This window comes from Rissa tridactyla, chromosome 1 (assembly GCF_028500815.1).
Source record: "Rissa tridactyla isolate bRisTri1 chromosome 1, bRisTri1.patW.cur.20221130, whole genome shotgun sequence".
NCBI classification, from domain to species: Eukaryota; Metazoa; Chordata; class Aves; order Charadriiformes; family Laridae; genus Rissa; species Rissa tridactyla.
In genome coordinates, this window is record NC_071466.1 from 182301450 (window position 1) to 182328190 (window position 26741).

General features: G+C 42.7%; 1 protein-coding gene across 1 annotated transcript in view; it reads right to left on the bottom strand.

The window, feature by feature from the left end:
• RASSF3 (Ras association domain family member 3) overlaps positions 1 to 26442 on the bottom strand; it is a 96431-nt gene extending 69989 nt beyond the window's left edge. The window contains exons 1-2 of the mRNA XM_054184844.1: positions 26322 to 26442; positions 8276 to 8400 (exon numbers count right to left, since the gene is read on the bottom strand). Coding sequence (XP_054040819.1) covers positions 8276 to 8400; positions 26322 to 26442 — 246 coding nt within the window. The remainder of the gene's footprint in view (positions 1 to 8275; positions 8401 to 26321) is intronic.
• Between the last annotated feature and the right edge of the window lie 299 nt (positions 26443 to 26741).

A 26741-nucleotide genomic window follows, 5' to 3' on the forward strand; every position in this document is an offset into this window, starting at 1 on the left:
CTAACAGCTGTCTGTGGGGCTGCTGGTTGGCAAGCTACTTGGATCAAAGACTGGGAACAAATATTTTCATATCTTCACCCAGCAATGTTATCATTAAAAATCATCAAAAACCACTCCCCACCTTCCTTCCCCACTAGGGAAGGTTTTGCATCATGCCCTTCCTGCACGGAGTCAAAAGGCAGCAGCAATCTCTTCTCTGTACATTTCCAACAGCTGCTAACACCATAAGTCAACAAAAGAAGCCTGATACTGTAGCACAAAAAAAAAAAAAGAAAAAAGAGAGAGTGTGAAGCTCTGAGAATATTTTAGGCAATCTGGATGAGAAAATGGGATAAGTTTCACAACAGTTCTGACTTTCTCTTCTCATCAGCTCCCGCTGCCATCTTGTTATTTGCTTAGGGCAGGTCTACATGCGGTGAATTAAGTAGTCTGCAGCCATGTCACCAGCCCAGCTACCTTCCTCAACATTCACATGCAAAATAAAATCAACCTCATGAACAAGCACACTAGAAAGTGCATGATATTAAATATTTCTTTGTACCCTGATCCTGCTTGGAAACCAGTCACCCCTGTGGTTTAATAGACTAGGACAGACCTCATGCAGCTGCTGGTAATTCCATTTTGGTCGAGGCGTTTTTTGGATATAAATTAAATAATCAAGCAGCCTGGGGGGGGGGGAATGAAAACCACTGTCACCCTGTTTACCAGCCTATCTCTAACAGAAAGGTGAAGTTTAGTTGTCCATCTGTCATCTATGGCATACTGCCTGCAGCTCTGGAGTCCTCAGCACAGGAAGGACGTGGACCTGTTGGAACAGGTCCAGCGGAGGGCCACAAAGATGATCCGAGGGCTGGAGCACCTCTGCTACGAGGACAGGCTGAGGGAGCTGGGGTTGTTCAGCCTGGAGAAGAGAAGGCTCCGGGGAGACCTTATAGCGGCCTTACAGTACCTGAAGGGGGCCTACAGGAAGGATGGGGAGGGACCATTTTATCAGGGAGTGTAATGATAGGATGAGGGGTAACGGTTTTAAACTGAAAGAGGGGAGATTTAGATTGGATATTAGGAAGAAATTCTTTACTGTGAGGGTGGTGAGACGCTGGCCCAGGTTGCCCAGAGAAGCTGTGGCTGCCCCATCCCTGGAAGTGTTCAAGGCCAGGCTGGATGGGGCTTTGAGCAGCCTGGTCTAGTGGGAGGTGTCCCTGCCCATGGCAGGGGGTTGGAACTAGATGATCTTTAAGGTCCCTTCCAACCCAAACCGTTCTATGATCCTATGATTGCACGGGAACTGACTCACAAACTCACCCCCCACTTACCAGTTTCACAGACAGTGCTCATTTTCTTTCCATGTTTTGAGGGCTGAGTAAGGCACTCAAGGCACTATCATAGTTAGTGATTTATCACCCAGCAACTGGGTCACTTCCATGTACAATTGTAATCTACGGCAGACAACAGCAAAACACCCCTCTTCAGGCATGCAGGCTTTGATGCAGGCAGCCAATGTCCATTTGCCCACACGCGCCCCATCAAAACCAATCGTCCGAGTGATTGTTGTCCTGATCTGCATCTTGAAAATCTACCCTAAAGATAAGAAAGAAACCGTGCTCTGATCTCTTTGTTGCAAACTACCACAAGCCCAACCCTCAGGATCCTGGCTGCTTGCCTGCTGGCCCCCCTCGCCCCCGCCAAGCTTGCTCAGGGAGAGCCTGGCCACCCCTCGCATCGGTGTGCAGCTTTATCACGCTACACGACCTACGCAACACATAAAACTTAACGTTTTAGAGGATCAGTTCTCCTTGAACTTCTTCTCCAGCACGATTAGGCAATGCTATTTGAATATCAGAGAACCACCTGGAACGCACGGGACGTGCAGGCCTGTATTACTTGTATTAAATTTGTAATGTGATCATCTGTGCTCTGCTGAGCCTGCTGAGATACCGGGAAGATATGAATAACTTTGAATTAGGAAGAAAACTGCTCCAAGAAAAAAAATGTAGTTGGTATTTTACATCCTACACCCGGCACAGCACTGACAGCAGGAACTGGAAAGGATTGTGGAAAAATGCGTGTGGTAAGAATAGTCTGTATTAGAAATAAATGGTGGAAGAAGAACATTGATCTTATAATGACAGCTGACAAAATGGCAGGTTGAAGCTGGGCACGTTATTAGGGAAACACATATCATTTTCTAGGGAGACCATAAAAACCTCTTGAATATGAAAGCACGTAACTGTGCAAAAATCAAAAGTGCATTTTAAATGTTCCCCTCGTCTAATAGCAGTATTTTCCTGTAATTTGAAGCCTTGTCTGCTTCTTCTACGTAACTAGAAAATCAGAGCTGTTTGACTGGAGTTGATCTGGTTGCTAAACAACCGATAATTGATCTCCCCTGGGTTTCAGCAATGTGTTCTCTAAGCAGTGAGCTTGCTACCTTTCTCTTTGAAAGGTCAGGCCTGTATATTACCCACGTATTTTAAACAGAAAAAAACCCTGACAACCCCAACTTAAGCAAAAAAGTTTAAAGACAGATGTACTGATCAAAATGTGTGATTTTGAAATAACGTTAAAAAGCCATAGTGGTGTAGCACCATGACTCTGATTGCTTCTATGGGCTGCAGATTTCCACCAGGTGCCAACAAGATCAAGTCCATTCTGTTAAAAATATTAATTCTAATATTGTGTTATCTGGTGGTATGATGATACATGTCTCCTCACCACGTGCCTCATCCAGTCTTTACTTATTGGGCTTTAAGATTCACTTTTAATTTTAAAAATCCCTCCTTGTTTAAATGCATCTTTTGGATTCGTCCTACTTGCAATATTCAACTACTGCCTCAGTGAATACCATCCCCAGCATTTATTCAGTCTGTTTTAGCGTGATGCCTACACCAGAGAATACTAAAGAAGTCCAAATAATCTGATGCAGTAAATTAGACTTCTTAAAAATGTTGCAATTAATTTATAATTTCTGATGCAGTAAATTAGACTTCTTAAAAATGTTGCAATTAATTTATAATTTAAAGATCTTAAGTCAGTATTATTCAAAGCCCATTTTAATAATACCCCCGTGAAGGAAGGCTGCAGAAGGTAATGCCCCAAGAACTGTTGTGGATACTCTCACATTATTTTTTGAAAGCTTAGGACTAATATCTAGTTTATACAATCTGTCAAGGCTTTTATTTTTGCCAAATGGATTTCCCTAAAATTAGCCTGAGCAATATACACAATTAGAACTGAAACCAGCTTCAGGTTTGGTTTAAAAGTTTTTCCAGTCACTGGCAAAAATAAAATCACGCTCTGCCTGCCAAAACAAACATAATTCAGTTTTCTTCTTTTCCTTTCAACTGCTAGCAAGCATAACCAGGTTTAAGAGAGATTTGGAATACACAAGCCATAAAAACCATGCCCGTTGTACAGCGTACATGCCACCGCCAAGAGTTAGTAGAGGAGAGCAATCAATAGCTCAACAGTAGCTTTCATTAATAATCAAGAGCTGTAGACATCTTCAACGTGATATTTTGCTCTGTATTGTCATTTTTTTCCCCAAAGGGGTTACTTTTGAAAAGAGATGTCAAACTACCTCACCTCTGAGGGAAAGAACTGAAACTACTTTTAGTTCCAGTTACACTTAGATGATAACCTCAGCGCCCATCCACGTCCAGAAGTTTCTGTATTTGCACTGTGAGATCCTCGCAGTTTTCTCCCCAGCAGATTCATGCATCTTGAAGCAATCTCAGGGGCGTTATTATCCCAGCTGTTTGGGACAGCCCATATCCCATTCCACACTTTACCAAGTGCCTCAGGTCTTGTACAAACCTCATCTCCCACCACCCTCTGTCTTTGGGAAAATTTGTGTGCAGTAAGACCTCTTTGTGAAGGCAGGTCATCTTGAAGGAGAAAAGAAATTGTATCTGTGGCTTGTACGTAAGAAATTTTAACATTTTGATCCATCTGGGGTGAAAAAAAAAACAGGAAAAAAAATGAAAGTCCACAGAATGCCTTTGATACTTCTTGGACTTTGAGAAACCACTGGCAGTGTCAGTCAGATGTTGCTCCTGTGATGGTCAATGTGGGAGCGCAGGAGAGGACCGCTGGAAAGGGGCTCTTTTCATCCCCTCTGCTTGTTCCTGGAGGAAACTGGCAGCTCTGTCTGAGTGCTCTGTTGCAAGATCACAGAGAACCTATATCCATCATTTCCTCTTTAATCTCTATAGCAAGCCTTTTCAGGAGGGCAGGAGGGAAATGTTTAAGGCCACACAATTCGCAAAACACCATCCCCTTTTCACCTGAGCCATGTATTTCTGCCATCAGGTACCTGCGGTATGTCTGAAATTGCGAATTTCATTTACAAGTGTTTAACCCAGCAGCCTTAGTGATTTCTCAAAATAGCTACATAATGGAATGAGATTGTAGGTTGTTTGGTTGGACTCGATGATCTTAAGGGTCCTTTCCAACCATGAAGATTCTGTGATTCTGTGAATTTCCTAGACCTTTTTATAATGAAACATATATGTATGTGTGTGTGTTTATATATACATGTGTGTATATATATACACACATACACAAACAAACAGAGAAAGGAGCTCAAAGTTCAGGCCTTTTGAGCTCCAATGACTTCTTAACGAGGTCAAGCAGCATGTCCATATTTCAGATTCTGAGACTATCCGACCACTTGCGGGTGCACCAAAGTGCTCCAGTCACTGGCAGAATTGTACAGAATGGAAATCCCTCGGAAATCTGTTGGCTCCTTTTGCAAAATGAGCAGTTAAGAGCCTGTAAGAAATCCCTCTTCCCCATAGGGGAAAACCTAAGCCCAGCTTCTCAAACCATGGTTCAACAAGACGTTGGTGTGGGGTTATTTGGAGTTTAAGGTGTTCCAGCCACACCAGGACAGCCAGCCCCTGTTGTGCTGATGGCACTGTTCACAAGCCGCGTTGTGAACTAAAGAGCTGATGGGGCTTTGCAAGAGCAAACATTAAAAGCCACAACATTTCCCTGACCCTTATTAAAACAGTATTGCCCAAAAGCAGCCGTGCTGGCACCACTGGGAGCAGAAGGGCAGGGGGGAACATGCGACAGTGTCCGAGCACAAATGAGCAACCAGGACCTGGAACTACAGCAGAGCCGCAAGCTCTGCCGCACTCAGGGTGCCACAAGGTCATTGCAGCAGGACAAAGTGCAGTTTATCTCACCTGGATCAAGTAGGAGATATATTCACGTTGCCCGGCTGGTCTAAAGTGGCCTTAGCCTGTACGGAGTTAGGTCTGAAAGCATTTGTCTACCATCATGCTCACAGCAATTATCTCCCTGTGTGGAGGAAGTTAAGCAGATATAAAGGTGCCGTGTCCCTTTAAAATAAAATAAAAGATCTAAGCTGCAGCAGCATAAGAATGCCAATATAACAACCTCAAACTAGTGCTTTGCCCATATAAAATTATTTTGTCTTAAAAAAAAAAAAATTACACTTCAAAACAAAATGGTTATCCCGGTGGAAAGAAAATGCACAAAGCTCAGGACTAAGGCTTGTTAGCAAGGCATTCCTCTCCATAAAGACTATAAAGTTTGAGTAGTTCTGCAAAATCCCTTCGTGTTTTAATTCAACGCTCACTGTGTGGATGAGACATCCCCACATACATGCGTGGTCTTTGCAGCTATGCATTTTACTAGCATGGCTCATGCAAAACTAACTGGTTTTGCATACCACGTGATTTTCAAAGTCACGATGTAGATAAAGCAAACACAGGCATCACTGGAACACTTATCAGTTTGCTTCTCGCTGGGGACTGTTCCATGCCAAGTATCTGACGCCTACGTTAGCAAATACTGCGGTGCAGCACAAGCAGCTCTGTAAAGCAAAGCAAGTGGCGCTGAGAACCCAAAGTCCTCAATAGTCCACTTCACACGTTTCACTTCAGACAGTCTCTGTTTTCATCCTGTGGCCTGAACGCCCATTAGTGGTCAGAGCAGGTTGGGTAGGCTCCTGGAGTGCCTCTTCTCAGAGGTTTCAGGAAACAGCTTAATCTTCATCTGAAAGGGAATTAAGTTTATGTGCTCTAAGGCTGCTCGCTGATATCAACCAAAACAAGAGAAGTGAGGACAATTGGAAGATTTGCTTCAAAAGCACACTCCTGCGTCTAACTAAAACTCTGTAGCCTAGGCGCCATCCACAGAATAAGAATGCAAGAACAATTTTGTAAAGGAACTAGATTCAGCCTTTTTCCCATCCTCTGTCTCCTTCACTATCTTATGCTAAACACCTGCTCAGCTGTGTATGTGAGATGGAGCTTCGAACTTTAAACAGAAAGGAAAAATCACCTTAAGGCTGAGACTAAGTCCAGAAAATTTTAGCAAGGAAGGGAAAAGTAATTTTGAAAAGGCAGCTGAGCTGGGAGTTGTATTTCCTTAAATAGTAACCTGTAAATGCCAGCTCTTGTAATGATGTTTCCATTCAGAGATCTTAAAATTATTTTTAAAAATTCTAATTCTTTTTTTAGCTACAAGAAAAGCAGGTAAGTCCTAGGAAGACAAAGTGGTATGAGCAGGTAAGTGTCAGAGGAAGGAGTGGAGTCCAACCTTGCAGCCTCCATCGGTAGCCGGGTCAGCGCGGGACAGCCCTGCACAAAGGAAATCACTTCACCCGGTAGGAAACGTTCCAGGTTTTGTGCACGTAAATGATTGTTGCTTCAAAATCAATGGATGATGGATGCTGAAAATAGCATTTGAATCCTCATCTTACATGTATCAGTTGCCAGGCGCACACTGCCCCAGAGAGCCAGTGAGGAAAAGGGAGATTTGCAACGACTGCCATCCACAGCAACCAGCCAAATGGTGACTTCTTCCAAGAGGAAGGAATCAGTAGGAAAAAAACAGTACTTCTTTGATGCAATCTTGTTGCACACAAACAACCACACACTGAATTCGGCTTCCCTGAATACTGTAAGGCTCAAACAGCAAGGAACAGTTTCCTTGCTCAGTATTCACAGCCACTTTACCCAAGACAGCACTATCTCTTTCTTAGATCTTTCATGGCCAAGCTGTACGTGTCTTTTTGAGTATGAGCAGCTTTTAGTGGCCTTCTCTTTCTGCTCCTGTGGTATTTTCTTGCTGATAGTCACTTCCAAGACGTGTTGCCACGTCCTTCCTCCTCCCTATCCCTGCTACTCTTCCTTTCTGCATCTGAGTTCCCCTTCGCTCTTCCCAACGGCAAGTCACGAGGAGCTCACAAGAGACACTGTGTCCTCAGTCGCAGTTTGGGTGGCTGGAGCAAGCACCTCCCCTACCAAATAAACGTTGCACTTGAGAGAAAACCCAGTGCTGACCTGGAACACAGGCAGTGAGCTCAGCAAGGGCACTGAGAAATTTTCGTGCCTTCTCAGAAGTTTATGCTGGTTAGATGTAAATGTTCAAAGGCTTAATATCTAACTAAGTTCAGGTGGACTTTTGTGGAGGACAAAAGGTAAATGCATTTGAAAATGCAAAAAGGCATGAACTAATTAGCACAATACAACCTTTATTACAGCACTAAAAGCCTACGGGGCTCATTATCACCGTATGAACCTCCCTCTCTGAGGACCCCCGCTCTGTCTGCAAAACTGTGCTGCTTTGATGTGTTCCCTGAACAAAGAGAAAGGCCCCAATGTCGAGGGTGAAACACGAGGAGTGACGCTCTGTGGTGGTTTAAGGAAGGAAATGAGGAGGCACACTGTGACCCATTGAAGCTGCTGGGGAATCCAGGCGAGGAAATTTGAAATTACCCTAAGAGGGATTTGATGAGAACGGGGGGATTAACACCAAACCCAGTAGGATCTTTAATGGTCACAAACAGCCCAGCCCTTAGTTTCATTTGCCTCCTGGTGGCACTACACCCAGCAGCAGCACAAGGCACCTGGGCCACCAAGCTCGCTTTGTGAGCTGCGCCACGGTATGGCCGAGTCCATCTGAAGAGCAGCTCCGTCCTCCTGTTCTCATCCCCCGCTGTACGTGCCTGCTCTGACCCCACAGTCACCCAAACCAACAGGGAAAATACCTTTTTGCCGGGCTTCTTTTCAGACAGTTTAGCTGAAAATTAATTGGAGCAGGAGTGACCCAGCTGGCAGCAGCTGGTTGCAGCTCGACCCAGCCGTACTGTAAAATCACAGCACTGGGTGGGAAATTTAGCTTTGCTGGCCATGCCGAAGTGAGACATTCTTCCCAAGCAGCCGGGTGAGGCATGCAGACCACACTTCATCACAGAGCTGATGAGAGAAAGCAGTAATTACACGAAGACGAGATCTATTACCTGACCGTTGTTGTAAGATGGATCTAAGGTGTCATGCGGAGCAAGGCAGTCCATTAATTTTCCATTCCGCCGGCAGCCCAGGTGCACCAGATCCCGGCAGTGAGCATGGCAGGTGTACTTGCAATCTGAAACACCCACAGAGACACACAAAAACAAACAAACAAAAAAGAAAATAAATAGAAGAAGTGTTTAGAAATAAAAGTTGCGGCAGGCAGAACCTAGGAGCGAGGCACATCCTCATTTGCTACGTGACCTCAGAGAAACCACCACCTCTCGACTGAATCTCCCCATCCGTACGTAAAGATAATAATAGTTACATGCTACTGGAGATGTAAATTCACCGGAGCGAAGGTGACAGCGCGGCACACCTCAGTGTCACGCTGACAGGGCTGCAGTGATGCAGTCTGCTAGCTGGATCGGGGCTGCCTTGGTGAGATGTTTTTGCAAAAAATCCATGCCACATACTAGGTATTAGCTGCTGTAATGTAAGCTCGAAAGGGACTATTCTCAGAAAAAAACTCAATATTTATGATTTTCAGACAAAAAGTTCTATGCAAGCACAATCACTATTACATGGTTTTACATATTTTAAGCTTAGGTTCTCAAAAGAATATACACATGAGTATTGGAAACGGAATGAGAAGCTTATCTGAAGCTGTAAATAAACTGCTAAATCACTAAGTTGCCTTCAGGAACAATTCAGAAATTTCACTTGCTGGCTAGCAAAATCAATTAAGATGGCTATTAGAAACATAAATTCATGATAACAGAGGCAAATGTCCCCATCTGAGTAAGAAATCAGGTGATGCATATGGCCTCTAACCCCAGACAGAGAATCACTTCAAACAACCTATATTTGCTCTGAAGCCTTGTCGCGTTTTCTGTTTTTCTCTGTAAGTTGGGCAGAGTTCGTGATACCACCTTTGTCTAGCACTGAATGCCACTTTCTATTTTTAGGTTTTAAACTGTTCATAATTTTGCCAAAGAGCAACCACTTGTGCTTCAAGTTTCCATGCTGGGGAACATCATGCTGTTTGTTTTAGAACATTTTGGCTAAAACAATTCATCCATTTCCAAGAATGACTTTTGGAGGAAATGCTTTCATTTTCCCTAACTAAACTACTCTTAAAAATATTTTTTTGTTGTTGTTACAAAGCTTTACACTTCCCTGGTTTATAGCAAAAGCTGAATTCTGGATGGGTTTTTTTTTTGTTCCCTTAGCAGCCTCTCAAAAATCTCAGTTTCCTTTACGTTTGATTAGACGCTCATTACAGTTTCTCAAGTATAAATTCTTAAGAGTTCCCATTTCCAATCAACACTTGCACTCAAGCACGGTTAAATATATTTTATTTGGCACAAAGTCTGCTGATACAAAATCAAGCTGTCAAAACTTTTCCAATACCAGTGACCCAGCAGAGCGAGTCCATCCTGGATCAGGTAACTGGGATGTTTCTGATCTTAAACCAGACTGGCTATATCACAATAATATATCTCAAGTCACACTCCTCTCGGGACATCAGCAAATAGCCTCCAGCTAATTATGGGGCAAAAAGGACCCCGTTGCAGTATAAATCAAAAACACTGAAAAAAGACTTTTAACTCTCTAAAACCATCATTGTATTTAATGCAGAATTTGGAAAACATGAAGCAAAATAGGCAGAAGACTACAGAGGGGAAAAAAGGATGGTTAAGGCAGCTGTGTGGTGCCCAGGAGAAACGATGACTGTCCCTGCACCCTGCTGTGATGCTGGCAAGTCGTGCCAGACTTTCCACAGTTGCTGCTGAATTTCTCCTGGGTGCCACATTTGAGCTACTTCATCTGATTTGCAGGAAACATGGAGCATTCACATCCGCAACCAAAATCAGGGAGAACTGTGTTTTTAACCCAAATGAGGTTTTTCCAGGGCTCTGTTTTACGCGTATGCAGCTGGGATTATTTTTCAGAGGACTCTCACAGCTCATAGAGGACTTCTGGACGCAAAAGGATGCTCACATTTATGGAGCCCTTGAGAGAAGAGAATAATTTTGTATTTGGGAAAGGATGCCGTAAGAAGCAGTTGAAAAGCCTCACCCATAATCAGCAGGATTAAATAAAATTTGGAGCTGCTGTTCATCGAGTGAGGGAGCGGGGCAGCTCCAAGGAAAAACCCAAGATGGGAGCACTTAATTAAAAATGACATTGTAATGCATAAGCAAAAGAAGGTCAAATGAAAATAATACTTGAATTTCTGATTTTTCTTCATTTCTGAGTTCTTTGCTCTGCAAATTGAGTTATCATCTTCTTAAGAAAAAAACTACTTATGAGATTGCACTGTTTGTCTACCTTTCTATCCTTCCCCTGTAGTTCTGAGACAGCTGACCAATGTCAACCACAAACGGTCTAAAAGCTAATTACGTTAATGTAACTCTCATGAAAATTACGTCCTGGGAAAGGGAGGGAGACCCAAACTAATACCCACACTCTGGGCAAGGCAAGCAAAACTCAGCCGCTACACCATTGTCTGGCAATGTCTGCACAACCAGTTACTAAAAACATCCCCTCCGTGGTGAGGAGGTTACGGGGAATGAGGCACAAATCTGCAGGAAACCAGGCTTCACTAATTCCACAACTTTCTATAATTACGCAAACATATAAACCAATTATAAACCATATAAAATTACGCAAAACCATATAAACCAATCATGCACCAATTCTAAAGACGCATTTTCACAAATAATATTAGGAAAAAAATCTGTTAGCTAAACAGTGTTCTGAAACAGGATTACTAATTAAGTTAGGAAATATTACCTCTCAATGACATTTTCTTTGTCATTTGTATTCATTTTAATTTGTGAGTCCGTAATGTCATTTGGAAGACAAGCCCATAATTTCTGCCTGGCTGTTATAGGCATGATTGCAAGAAATGTAAAAGCTTCATCTCTGAAACTCTTTCAATCATAAACTAGATTTTAACATACTGATTATAAGTTTAATGAGTAAGACAAGAAAAAGGATGATTATTTTCTAGAATAGTAATACTTAAACCTTTTTTCCGATGTGTTCTAGCTTTAAACACATTATTTTATTCCATTCATGGCATACAATGTTTCACAAAGGTCCAGGTTGCATCAAATTAAAAAATAATATCTTCTTGTGGTAATCCTTTACTGGACCACTCCCAAAATTGCCATGAGTTCAAAAAGTAGCTATTATTCTGGAAAGACGGTTTTGGTCATCAGATTGTGGATTGACATATTATTTCTGCTTGGAAAGCAATTAGAACCAGGTGTTCTTCCTTCACGTGGTCTGAAATGAATGCTGTCCTTTGAATTCAAAGATCTGGGGGCTTTAACTGGGCACAGTTGATAAAAGCTTTCACTGACATTTAGAAAAGCTACCAGGTTTGTTTCACTAACGCTCAGACTGCCCTGTACACTGAGGTTATTTACGCAAGTGATGCATCAATGCACACTGAATATGCATAATTGTCCTGCATCGGTAGGAAATGCAAAGTATGTATTTATTAAACAAACAAGTATTATCCTTTAAAAGTTGCCTTGTCAGCTACTGAGACATGATGTAAGACCTTATTGTTTATTATTCTATTGCAACAATGGCTTGACTAGAGTCATAGAAAAAAAAAAACCTTAGCAAATTTTACAATTACATGAAATCACACTAGTCCTATCCTGCCTTCAGACTTCATTTTACATTAATTTTAGGTGAATAGTCCCTACCCGATGTTTGGGTTTTCTTCACCCGAAACTTGATTTTGCCTGATAGCTTGTAAATAGCTGTTCCCATAACTGATTTGCTCCGGGGCGGCGCAGCAGAAAGCAAGCGAGTGAACAGGCAGGCAACCCAACAGATGCTCCAACATCACACCCTAGTAATTGAGCATCACTGAACCAGGCAGTGGCAGGCAGAGGCTCAACGGCAAAGTCTCTCTACCCTGCTGGGGTCTTCCCTGCCTAGGAAATGCACATGTTCATTTCTGTGATGGCCCAGACACATTTAACTTCCAAACGGCTATGCAAAATGTATGTCGTGCCTGAGCAATTGAAGCACATGGAAAGTTCAAAGCCAAGTCTGTATTTATGCTTGCATCATTTATCAACCGCAGTAAGGTTGAAGAAGTCTTTATTCGAAAGCATGAGGAGGGTATACAACTTGGTGCCCCTACTCTGTGTGTTAGGAAGTTAGCAAGTAAAACCATCTTTACTTGAGAGCTTGTGGCTTGGTTCCCAGCTATCAGAAGAGAGATTATTGCTATGCTTGCTCTACGGAAAGTATCTCTGTAAAGCTTCTTGGAAAAATATTCAAACTACGTAAGGTGCTTAATGCTTTAATTCTTAATCCATTTTCAGCCAGTAGGTCACAAAAGGAAGGAGAATGAAGTTCAGCAGTATTTCTCCTGCAAGGCCAAATTGCATTGTATTTCTACAATACATTGATATCAACATCTCACATTTTGGTTTCTACTTAATATATGTTGCGTTGTTCTCCTTTTTGCTGATGCTCAAATGTCTACATTCGAGTTTGATGCCGAAGTTGCTACCAAGATCTTTTTTAGCAGTTTCACTAGAAGCTGTAATGGAACGGGAAACCTGCTTGGATAAACAGCCTTCAGAAAGTGTTAAGCACGGCTTTTTGTGGGTGGAGATCTGCTGTAACGTCAGTTTTATCTCTATGCAATTCCTTTTATTTCTGATTATTTTTTTTATTTATTAGTTTCACTTAACATCAGTCTGAGATTAAAATAAAGTTCACTGTAACCCTATTTCCCAATTAGTGAGTCATGGGTGATTTTTAAGGGATCACAATCTTTACAGATGAGACAGACTTTCCGAGCTCCGTATGGCCATCCTTTCCCCTGCGGGATCTCTGTGCACATTTTGTGCTCTTTCCGCACTGTGGAGCCAGGCAAGGCTTAGATCAGCAAAGCCTACATCTTCCAAACCCCTGTAAAGCTCTGCCTATCCACAAGTACTGCTTTGCTGTTTAAGGTCTTCTAATCTGCTGTTGCTCTGGAGACTCTGCTTTCAACGGGTACAGTGGCCATGGCCACAGCCGCTCGCCATGAGGCCCTGTATGGGCCACAGCCACTGGCCATGAGGCCCTATATGGGACACATGCTTCCAAAAGAGAGGATCCTCTATCATTTTGCTAGGCACGGAAAGAGCATATAACTGGCTTAACTTGCTTCCTAGGGAAATGCTCCAAGAAGCCTGCTCCAACAATCTCCAAAAAGACAGTGAAAGCATCTTGTTACTGGAGTGGCACTGAGCGGGCTGAATTAGGCCAGAAGACGTAACCAGATGTGCCTTCTCCTTCAAGCAGATGAATATTGTTCGCTGAAAAGCACGTGCTCTCTCCCATTCAATTCCTATTTCCTACAGCTGTTGCAACCCACTTGAAAAAATTAGCATGCAAGCATGGATAGAAACAGCAAAGGATGAAGACTTTGAAAGTGCTGGTGCTAAAGCTAGGCTTCCAGATTTATAATTTAAACACAGAATTTAAACACCCACACAGAATTGGAGTCATCATCAGAGGCAGTGGCACTCGCTGCTTACACAGCACTCAAAAGAAATGTTGGGTGCTCAATATCTTGCACAAACAAAGCCATCATTCTGCAAGTGCCATGGTTGGAAAGTTGCAGCCACGGTGTCAAATTTTCTGTCGCCTGTTCCCCTCCTGCACTGCAGGGAATGGGAAGCTACAAAATCAACCTCAGCTTCCTTCCTTGTGCAAATACATGAACTGCCACGGATATGCCACCGTAGGTGAGTTATCCCTATTCATCCTTTACTTGCAGAATAATAACAAAGAACAGAATATCTGATACAATGCTTTTCAGAAATGTAAGTGGTGTTCACTCCCGGAGAAGTACTACACCAAACTTCAAAGATTATTAACATTCATAGCACCTTAGTATCAAAAGGATGGTAGACTTGTAAAGCAGAAGAAAGAGCACAGAAATCTGCGAGGTTTTGAACAGGAACGCAAAAGAAGCAAATTAAAGTGGAAGGAGGTCAGCTGGTAGAATAGCTTTCATGGTATAAATGCATTTTTTCCTCAGTTTTGCTAAAATACTTATCTTCTATTTTCACACAACTGGCAAATACAATTTGGATTACAATCTTCAATTAGTAAAAAAAAAAAAAACGAAAAGCCTCTCAAATGCTAATCTATCACTACATCGAATATATTCACACATTTTACTAGTTTACTAGCAGTTGTCACTTGTTTCTGGCTGCTAATTTTTTCAACCCCGCATCCAAGCACTGTGCAACTCCAAACATTTACATACGCACCAGATAAAACTGAATCTCTGCCAGGCTTGAAATCCCATCTGTAACTGCCACAGCCCCGCTCAGGGTCAGGAATCCTGGCCTGGGAACAGGATAAACTCCTGTAACAGGCTCTATTAGGAGCTACTCATACTGATTGAGATAAAATTAACCAGAGTGCCTACGGCACAGACCTGCTAAATCATGTATTTGCATATATTTGGACCACAGCAAAAGGCCTGTGCTTTAACTCTAATAGAACAGTCCAGGACCCAACCCAAAAGCTCACTAGGTTTTTGTCTGCAAAGCGTCTTACCAAGCTAAAGTTTGAGTACTGCACAAAAAAATATGCTATATTACTCACCAGTTTAATAAGAGTTTTTAGATAACAGTTTATCTATCATCTAGGCGGGAAACAACCTGACTTTTCCACATCCAGAGGACATTACATTTGCAAAGCAGGAGGGAGCGATCAGCCTTGTGGTGAGACGATAATAAAACTCTTGAGTGAATCACTGACCAAGAACAGAGAGGCCTGAAGGAGAAGATGAGGTATAGAAATCAGCAACCTCCACGAGCCTGGGACTGTCTAATGTCCCTGCTGCCCGGGAACACAGGGACCACATCTCTCATCACGTGCACTGGATAGTAAGTAATTGCTTAATAAATAAATTCGGCTTCCCAACTGCAAAACAGGATGGAATGACAGGCATTTTAGATTCAATAGCCAACCCGATTTTTTTTTCAGTTTCTGCTGCTGGTACCTTTATAAACTTCTACAATCCTGTAGTCTGTTTTGGAGCTTTTAAGTACTTATTTTTTGTATGAGCTTATCTTAACCTGTTCTGTGCTAGAGGGCTTGCTAGATAATTGGTAAACACCAAGACACACGTGTTCTGTGGACATGTTCACCCTCAGCCAGGGGTTAGGCAGACAGGCTCAGCAGGACTGGCACGCCAGGGCATCTCTCAGCCTTCCCACAGTGGAAGGAGACATTGCCATCTAGCTGCACGCTGAAGAACTGGGATGTAGGAGTTTGCATGGATGAAGCATCTTTGAGTGACCACTGCTAGCCAGGTAGGCCTGATGGCTGCCACCACAGAGAAAGTCCCTGACCCCTGAGGGAGGACTGTCCACTCTTCATGCCAGCAAGTGCAAAAACCATGCGTGAAGAAGGGTTAAGGCCTGTCTTCAGCTGCTAAAATCTACCATGGCTCTCAGATGCTTAAATGGCTCTGAGCGCCTGGCCCAAAGTGACGTAGGAACATAAATCCCATTGATTTACTCTGGAGCTATTAAAGAATTAAAGACAATTTAATCTGTTTGTAAAGCTCGTTTGTATTTTTATCAACATGACGACAGTCTCAGGTCTTCTCTTTTCTTCCAGTGCTTGCCAACAGGCTCCAGCTAAGCCTTGTCACAGGAGACTCTTGCACAAGCCCAGGATTCTGTACAACCAGCCTATAGACAGGTCGATGCTCCTGAAAACTCCGACACCTCTTTTGGGCAGATAATGCGCTGCCTGCAGTCCTGTTTACAGTCACCACTCCCGCAGAAACAGAACACCCAGCGCTTGCCAGACCACCCTGAAATAATCACAAAATCTGTTTGCAAACAAGGCTGAAAACGTTTACTTCATTCAATCAGGGTAAGGGTTAAAACATAAATTTGCAATAGTGGAAGCACTTCAGAAAGAAAAGCACAAGACAAGAAAATACAAGTTTATATTATATTTACTTCTCACAATCTCCTTTACCCGTTTCAGCATCACAGCTAGCTGGAGAGCCGGGCCATGTCCCCTCCGGAGGCTACCGCAGGGCTACCGGGCTTTTGGGGGCTCTTAGATCCGCCTGTGTCTGGGAGGGAGCCTGGGGGGTGCAGGGATGAGCTCTCCTTCCCCAGCCTGAAATGCCTCCTCCCGGGAAGGGCTCCCCTGGAGGCACCTAGGCACGGGAACACCACACAGTAAAGGAGAGGAGATACCTCATTTCTCCTTCCTCTTTAGGTCCTCTTGATACACGCACATCCATGGCATTCTTTAGTTTAACTTCCAGGCTACAGCTTTAAGCTGACTCTGCTTGTACAGCCTTCTGAAAAAATGGTCTGAATTGCAATGCACACCTTGAGAAACAGGCTCATCGGGCTGGTAACATTCCTTCTGCCCTGAGCTTTGAGATCAAACATGAAATGATGTAGCCGGGAAAGGGGGGGTTTCAATCAAGCAACCTTCTCCTCCCCATGTACCTGGCTAGTTTTCTGAGGTCCCCGTCTAGGGACGCTGTCACACACTGCCAAAAACCCTAAGATAACCTTAAGATTTAGGAGATTTTTTAAACACCCTGTAGCACTGCAATTCCTCCTGTCTTCCAAAGCTCCACCCATGAAAACGGTGAGGTCTGGTAAGACTCAACCTGTTAAAAAATGCAGAGTAGGAAATCAGATCCATGCTTCGCAGCACATGTGAAGGGAATGACCAAGCACTCAGCTCTTGCTAGCACCTTTCCAGAGACGTGATCTCAGAGACATAACTGCTTGCTCCAGGCAGCAGACAGAGCCTACACCTCCGACTTCTCCATGCCAGATAGGGGTGGGGAGGCCGAATTCCTCTGTGCAGAAACTTGAAAGAAGGGATTAGAGGCAAACCTTGGCAGATGTCTTGATGTATCACCTTGTCTGTCCTTTCACGACAGACTTCAGAGAGTGCTCTTGTACTGCGGACACAGCGAGCCACACACCCATCACATCCAGGCTCACGGGAGAAAATGTCAGTGAAAATCTGATGGACCTGGAGGGTGACAGGCTTTACTGACCACGCATGGCAGTGACAAAACCAAGGTACCACAAAGCAGCTGTATTTCTTCTTCAGTTCGAGACCAAAAGGATTACGTCTCTGGAACAGAGAACAAACCTTATTCTCCGTTTCTGATGCTAGCAAACTGCAGTGAAGTTATGCCACAAAAAGAAAAAAGTGCCCTGTAGATAAAATCCTAGATTCGACCTGCAACTTACAATAAATTATTTACATTTGATTTCCCAAAGAACCAGTAATTCTTCCTTTTATGCTTATTTGTGTAAGACCGCAGTAGTTGTCAGGTATCTCTGCGACTCGCTGAGTGGCACAGGGTCAGGCCACAGGGCCGGGCCCCTGGCCGGTGGCCAGCTCACAGCCCTGCACTAGCCACATGCATCCCCTGGCGCCGGGCTGGAAGTGGGCAGAGGGATGGACACCAGTGGCTGCCCAGTGCTGGCTGCTCTCTCCACCTCTTCCAGCCTCTCCAGAGTACTTAAGCAGTTCCACCATGTGTTATGCTGGTACTTTGGGACTTCCACTTGCTCTGACTGTTAGCATCTTTCCAACATTAAAAACCTAAACAAATGGAGAGAGAAACCCTTCCATGTAAAAAAAAAGCGAGCCCTCACTTCCGTACTCAAACCCAATAAATACATTGCTTTTTGAAAGCATTTACTCTAGTGCCCTCTATTGCTGAACCACCAAAACAGCCAGCACAAAGTTAAATCGGCACGCACTTTCGGTTTTCCTTTAGAAGAAACCTGACCAAAAAGCAAGAACTGGAAAGAAAAGTATGGTTTAGGTTTAGCCACCTGTGCTGCTGAGGAGCTGTGAGTTCCTGACCAGACGTGATTTAACAAACTCCCTCTTCTTGCTGGAATTAACAGTGGACAAGAGGTACCACTTTCAGTTCATGGAGGGGATGGGTTATAGAAAAGTGGTCCCGAGAGCTCAGAAGAGACCTGATTTACCTGCTTTACCTGGCCACAACATTGGGAGTTCATTCTGAATCGCTGCTGAAGGATCAATAATGGCTCTATTAGGAGAGAGAAAAGTAGCAATTATATCCTAGCAGGACGAAAGTCAGGCCTCTTAAAAGCAGATTACGTGCAATTTCAATACTTGAGCTTCCCACTAACAAAACCTGCGGTCTGTTATGTTTGAATGTGAGATGGGAAAAAAAGTTGAATCAAACCCATCAAATTAAATGAAGCTTAATACAAAAAGACCTGTGCTTGTTGGGAAAAGCAGCAGAGTATTCCGTACTGATCATCTCTAACACCAAGTACAGCTCAATTCTGAGGATGCTTTTGCATGCTGCATCCAAGCTTGGTCTATGGCTCTAATGTTACATTATCTCTTTAAAACAGGTAGTTCCACACTGCTAATTTATTAATGTTCCTCTTCACAAATGACCAATCCACAGCTTTTGTTTCAGATGTTATAGGTCATCATTCACATCCTGATAGTGGAGCTTGAAGCAGATACACTGGGGAGGTGCTTAGTTTAACGCACACAGTTGGTCATCTTCTTTTCTTTGTCTTCTCTTCCTACGAGCTCCCAGGGCAGCAAAGAGATGAACTGGAGAGAAACAGCATCTTCCAACAGCTATTGTTTGACGTTGGCAAAGGAAAGGAAAAATGTGGCAGCAGAAAAACCAAAAGTAAAATTAAATCTTCCCAAGTACTTCAGGAGAACAAGCCCACAGTAGGCATACTACTAGCAATTCCTGGTGGTACTGACATCTCTCATGTGTTGTGGACATTCACTTTGGTAATCCTGATCCAAGCAGCAATGGGGCTTGTGAGACGAAGTTCGGTCTCTGAACAAATTTTTTTTTTCTTACATATATTACAGGCTTACAAAAACCTTACTAACTCTCCGGGTACAAACCAGGATTTTCCTTTGGAAGGGAGGCAGAGTAGGCAGAGAGATTCGTCTTGTCTTATTTAAAACTGGCAGAGCCAAGGAAAATGTAGTGGGATGCCACATTCGTCTCATCTAATTATCTGAGAAATGGAATAAAACAACACATGATGCAATTTGCAAAAGCCACGTGACTGGTAAGACCTGTGAATAATAACCGCTATAGAGAAAAACACATCCTGGATCATCCGAACACCAACAGAATGCATCTCCCTTGGAAAAAGACAGACTCACAAATAACAGAAAAACTAAACAGTTATTTAATGGGTGGAGAATTGCAAAGAAAACAACAGTAGCGAGGGAGGCTCTCATATTCTCTTGCCTTTATCAGTATTGCATTTGAAAAACACAAGAACAGATGGACTTGGTTAGACCAAAGATCTGTCTAGGCCAGTAGCCTGTCTTGGGAAGAGCCTGAGAGAAAATGCTTAGGGAATACATACAAGAAAAAAAAGTCAATTTTGAGCGATGTTTCCCCCTTATGCCTTTCTACTCTCTGGCAATATGCAATTTAAAACAAACAAATGAGCCAGAGGCTGTATCTGCATCTTTTTATTTAATATCCCTCGATGGCTCTTTCCTCCATGAATTTACCTAATCCCTTCTTGAATACATTTATACTCCTAGTCTCGTACACATCCTGTGTCAGTCAGTTCCACAACTCAATTACATGCATGCGGATGTATGTGAAAGAGTAGTTTGTTTTAAGCCCCTTGTCTGGCCATTTCATGGCGCAGCCCTGACTTTTACGCTACGAAAAACGGGAAATAACTATGCTGTTTTCAATTCTCCACACTGCTCTTATTACTACAGAAGAATATCCTCCTGCAGCTGCCTCTTACCAAGCGGAAAAGCCCTGGTCTGTAGAGTTTACTGATCTCTTTGATAATCCAAAGTCTTCTGTTCTATCTTCAGATACTACTATACCCTTTTTAAGAGGGTGGGGTGGCCAAACTGTTTCATGTGACATACAGGCACAGCACAGTTTTCTGGGTTTTCGCTTTATTTCTTTCCTAATACTTCCATATATTCACTTCCCTTTTAGCTTGAACATTAAGAAGAGTCTCTTCAGAGAACCATCCACATGATTAATTCTGTTTTCCAAGCGATAAAAGCTAAATTAAAAGCCACTGCTCTATATGTGCAGTGAGTGTTTTCCCCATAGTTTGTATTTATCAACACTGAATTACGTTTTACTGCCCAGTCACTCAGTATGATCTGTTTCTTCTACAGCCTTCTACAATTAACTCTAAACTACCCTGATGACCTGTTAACACTGATATCCAGCACCCATCTTCTTTTTCATTTTGTTAATAAATGTCTTTTATTTACAGATCCCAGCATAGCCTCCTCTTAGAACTAGGTAAGTGCATTTTTATGCGAATCATACAAGAAAAATTTAATAAATATATACCTAAAATCAAAAGAGGTAGGAAAAGCACATATAGAGATGTTTTAGAAAGGGAGACTAGAAACTAAAATCATGCTTTCACCAGACAAAGGTTATTTATATGGCACTCTTCCATTAATAATCTGTGTATTGGACCCAGGCTATTAAACGATGGTTAAGAACATTCGAATCAAATGGGCTGAAATGTCCGAAGTAGATGAACAAATATGAACTGAAAGGACTGTACCCACCCTACTGCAGGCAGAAGACCTCTGTGTATGGTCTGATGATAAAAGGCCATCATCTCCCACCTGCTTCCCAACCTGCTGCAGTAGCCTACCCCTCTCCAGCACTATATAAATCGTAGCCATGAACTAGACGTTCAGGAAATGAACAGATACAGCAGTCTGAAAAAGCTGGATCAGAGGTCTTGTTTACCCACCGCAGCAGGTCCCAGTGGGACGCGACCTTGGGTTGCTGGATCCACACTCCAGAATGGCCATCTGCAGTCATAAGCTCACCTTGTTTGCTACCATGTTAGGTTTCAATATAACTGATTTACATCCAGGCTGGTTTCCATTGAGACATTGTCCTTCTGCTCCCTCTCCCAAACACAGCTAATTAATCCTTCAAATGATATTCCCTTGGAGGCAACCATCTTGTCCACCCATGTGAGCTTGAACGCTCCAGAGTCACAGTTCACAAATGCCCCTACATGGCATTTACCTCTTGTGTTGGGCCAAAAGTCCCTCTGTCATTCCCAGAGACGGACACTCTCTTTCCGAGTCCCCCTCTGCAAGCCCTCACTGGGCTTGACGTACCCATCGCACCTCAGAGCATTGCTCCTATGCACAGCGCAGCAGATGCGCAGAAGAGAACTACGGCCTCAGTGAACTGTAGGGACAGACAGGTGAACTGTCTTTGACTGAAAAAACACGAGACCATACAGGTCCTCACCGGACAGTTGCAGGTATCCGCGCAGGAGACATGGACCTGACCGTGAGGACTGTAGAGGTGTGAGATGCCACTGGCCTTGAGGGAGCAGGGGACGCAGTGGCTTTCACCAACTGGGTTTGGACAAGAACGCAGAAATACAGTGACATTATCTGTACATTAATTTCCCAGCTACTTAGTCTCAAAAATGCTAGGTATGCTACCTCTACATACCCAAACTGTTCCCAGAATAGCCCGATTAAAGAGGTCATGTAAGGACACAGGTGCTTACAGCATAAGCCATCACACGTTAGCGGGCCAAATATGAAAATAAGAAATGAATTCACAAATATTTTAAACTAAGCCATTCTAAATTGACATATCACACTAAAATTATGTTCTCTCTTTCCATCTGTGTTATAGATTTATTTTGTCAGCTGGATGTATTTTGGAGAGAGAGTTCAAAGTTTGACTTTCCTCTGTCTGATGAGTTAAACCTTTAGATGTGAATTCTTTCAGGAGGTAGCAAGTTTAAGGGGTACCACCATACCTCTGTACAGGTTTTTGCATAGCACATATTCTTACATAAACATGATTTTATAGTGAACGCTTGACCATTCTGACCAAAAATCCTTCAAAATCAGTAAGAATACTCTACTAACTTTAATGTTAGAGAAGGACTAAAGGGGTAACACACTGGAGCAGAAAAGTCACAAAAACCCCCAACCAACAGCAAAGGGTAAAGATCAACCTCAGGCTGTGTGAAATACAGTTAGTTTAAGATTGTGTTGATAAATTCTCACTTTCTGCCCTCCGAAAGAGCCTTCCAACGTCCCTAGTAGGAGGATAGTGGCTCAAACTGACGAGAACCTTCCCCAGCCGAGAGCAGAGAACAAAGCTCTTCACGAGCCACTAGGATTTGGCAAGAAACACGACTACACAAAATCGTCCACCTCAGACTGACTTAATTTACTGCATTTATTTATTTATTAGAATGGCTTCAGAGCAAGCAGGGCTTGCCACTGGGGCAGTTTTGTCAGAGTAAAAAAAAAAAATGACAGCAAGCATTGTGCTTTTCATGTTTTCTACAGGATATTATGGGATGCTTTTCTGAACAGGTCTAAAATCTGTTCTTCTCCTGTATAAGCCTGAAAAATGTCACAAAGGTTTAAATCAATGCAAATCATAACATCATCTCTGCCAGGGGTGAGCATTAGTTGCTTTGGAAGAAAAGGAAGAAACAATAACAGTTGTGGGATCTGAGCCACAAAATTAGCTCAAACTAATCCCTAATTGTTAAAAATTAGCTTAAACCCTGAAGCAAGAAGATTTAGAAGATTTATGTCTCTTTCAAAGCTTTTCTTGTAGCTTTAGTTGTTGTAATATTGAATATTCTTATTCTTCCAGACCTTCTTTAAATCTTGTTACATTCCTGACCTCAGCAGCATCCTCTGGTAATGAGTTCTACAATTTAATTAAATCCTGACTAAAAAATTTTTTTTAAAATTCCTTCTATCATCTGCTTTACATTTTTCACCCCTCACCCTATTACTCTGCTATAAGACAAAGAAAACAGGAGCTACTTGTCTATTCTGATTTTTTTGATCATTGCTTCCTATAGTCTTATCACGGCCCTCCATATTTTTTTCGAATTTCTTTGTGTTTCAATACCCCTCCCTGTACGTATGTACTTTATCATGATAAAACTTCTAGTCACATGATGTGTCAACACAAATTCTATCAAGATGTTACAGGAAAAAATCCAAATATATTTCAAAGAACAAAAGGCTACAGAACCCTAAATACTACATCCCTCAGTTTAAGCGTCTTATAAAATTTTCTGTACTCTTGATTAAACTCAGTGCCCTTAAAACATTATCAGCTACATTTAGTATATTCTGAACCATGTCTAAGGTATTTTTCTTAGTCCTTCAGTAAGTAATTCAATCAAAACCAGTTACTGAAGAGCACCCTTGAATTTTCTTTCTTCTTTTACAGCTTAGAAAGGAGCATGTTAGCTGCAGGCAATAGCCCGTGGCCAACAATCCCGGAGTATTAATACAAGGACAGGCTGGAAAACTAAGGACTTTTAGAAACAGCAGCCTAATTATGCTCTGATAGCTCTTTCTAAAATTGCACCAAATGCAACTTTCTGAACACGGTGACCTACAACAGTACTAAATTCATTGTTGTACTTAAAAACTAATTTTGTGCTTCAGCAGATTTTGTTTCTGGGTCAGACAGAGAGGACCAGGCATCCCAAGACACAGCGAGACAGAAGCAGAACGAAAGCAACAACTCTGAGGGTGCTGCGCAGAGGCACAGTGCCTGTCTCGGTTCAAACGGCGTACGCTATCACGCAAAATCTATGACAAAGCATGTTAGAGAATGTAATCTCTGCTCTTCCTAACATCCAAATCAGAAAAGTTTCTCTTCTGTTGCTGTTAAAACATTAATTTATTTGTTAAAGCGTAAGTGGCTAAAAACTATCAGTTAGTATTACTGAAAGCTGGGTTATTCACCTGTGGAACAAGCCTAGTGATGCAGAATTGTTCTGCCGGCTCATCCTGGCTGACCCAACCAAAAAAATCTGTTAGTGCCAATACTGGAGCAAAACCTGGCAGAAAGACAGAGGCAGAGATAAAGAAGTTGAAAACTCTAGTATGCTGGAGGTGAGGGTAAATCTCTTTGTGTACCAAGGTAACCAGATGGTCAGTACTGCTCAGACTAGGGTCATGTGTTGGAGAACTCTCTCAGAAGGACAGAGGGGCAACTTGGTTAAGAGTTACCAAAACGCGGTGTTTCAGAGTTAAGGAAGCATGTGAGTAATTCCTCAAGGACCCAAGGAAAATTCTGGCCACTTAAGAAAAAGGCAGAAAATGTTCATGGACTTCAGTGTGGCTAAGGTTTCATACCACTTGCTGTCTTTGTAAAGACTAAACAGGAATTGTCCGTGCAAACAGGAGCAGCATCCCCTCCCCTGCGAGAGGAGCATCAGGGCTTCAGCTTCCAGTTTATGACAGACAGGCTCGATGAGACTGGCTTCTGCAAAGTTACGAGAAGCTTGAGTTGAATTTTCACACTGACTTTTTTCCTGCTTGGATGCAACCTTGTGCTAAAATGGCACATTTCCACCAAAACCACAATTTTGTGATAATCATCTCACCGCACAGGTAGAAAAGGACAGGTAGGGTGCTTCTGACACTATTCACAAATTCATTTCAAAAGAGATGCTAATACATAAATTAAAATGAGGGTAGAAAGACAAATCTTATTCAAACCACTAGATCAAGAGGGAGATGGGAGAAAAACCACAAAAAGTATTATTTTTGAAGCACTCAAAGTTCACGTTGTTTCTTGTTACAAGTCATGGATGCAGTTTTTCTTTTGTAGTACTGAGGGAAAAGATAACTGGCATGTAAATGTTTTCACAGGTGTGTAACTCAGCTACCAATTAAAGCTCTCAATAACATTTATTGATGCTTTTTAGCCTCCTTTTAAAGCCAGATCATTCATTTAGGAGTGATCTGATGTGTTATGAGGACTCAAGATGATCTGATGTATTAGAAGGACTTGAGATTTCCAATATTCAAACAGAGGTTAATTAAAGCTCTAGATTTAGTCAAGGAAAGTTTTGCCACAGAATTCAGTGAGATGGGATTTCCCTCTGGATGTTTGAAACCTGTGGACTCCTTCACATGGGAATAAGTCACATGTCATTTAGACATGTGGCCCAACAACGTTTCCATGACAGATTTCAGGTGGTCCAACTTGTCCTTCCCCTCTCAGATTCACATTTGAAGTACGACACTAAATTGTCCACCTGCAGAACTGACCCAATCCCATCCCATACAAACAGGAATTTAGTATTAATGTTATAATATTTGCAGAACTGACAAGTTCACCACTTCAGTCAAAACAGACCTCATCCAAAGAAAGCTGGTCTTGTATAATTAGTCCTTGAAGAAGAACAGAATGAAGTCAGCTTCCTAAATGACAGCACTCCACGTTCCTCCAAAGCCCCCGAGAAAATACCTCAGCCCCAGCTTTAACAGACCGCTCTAGAGGGACACAGCAGCCTTTGGGCTTTCATGTTGTTTATGAGAATGTTAATCTGAGAGATGCAAACACTTCTCTGCCAGGAGCGGACAAAGATCAGAGCACTGAGTTCTCGTTAGGAGCAACACCTTTCACTGACGGGTGAGCTGCGCAGGGCTGCTTCTCAGCTGATAAAATGGAAACGAAGGTCAGTGCATCACTGCGGAACACAAGCCCTCTCTAAGCAGCTCATCCCTTTGTGTGAACGCTGGTACAATGAGTTACGCTCTTGCAGTCAATTCCGTCTTTACACAGCCTTCTAGATCAATTAACAGATTAAGGCAATTCCAAATAATTTTCTGACGGGTATTTGAGTCATACTAGAGCTGCTATATACACACCTAAGAGAGAAACAAGGTCTGCAAAAACAAGACACCAAATACCACCGACATGAACATTAATATGAATAAATTATACAGCCGCAAGAGAATTCTTCATCTGAGCAAGCCTAATGAATCTTCTATTGCATTTCCAAAATATTTTTACAGTTTTGCCTAATGAGCCTCAGAGAATGGAAAAATGCAAACAATGCTGGCCTGGAAAAGTTAACCAGCTGAGCGGAAATAAATTATTTTTCCCTTTGAATTTCTTTTTAGCCGGAAAAAATGTCTTAAGAAACATCACAGCAGACTTACCAGCAGACTTCCAGAGAAGTTTTACTGTCCTCCTCCTTGAACCGCTCAACGATTTTGGAAACCAGTAAAAAAAACGTGCTATCCTCCTGATGGTTTTGCTCAAGTCCTTTCTTATAGCCATAGCTGAAAGGGTTCCGCAGCTACCCTGGGAACAACAGACACACGTATGCCGGCAGAGAGAGGAAAGCCCACGAATTCCCGCAGAGAGCGCGCTGGCTGTGAGCTCGGCGTCGGGCAGCACGTCTCAGGACCACCTGTTAGTCCTAAATCCCCTCCCTCTCCGTCACTCCGCGCCGAGCCCTCCAGACCTCCCTCTTCATTACAAGAAGCAGCTATATTAATAGATGCTTTGGCTAAAGAAAGACCAACGCTCTGGAGTCTTAACCTGGTACTGTGTTTCCAGTGATGTTAAAACAAGAC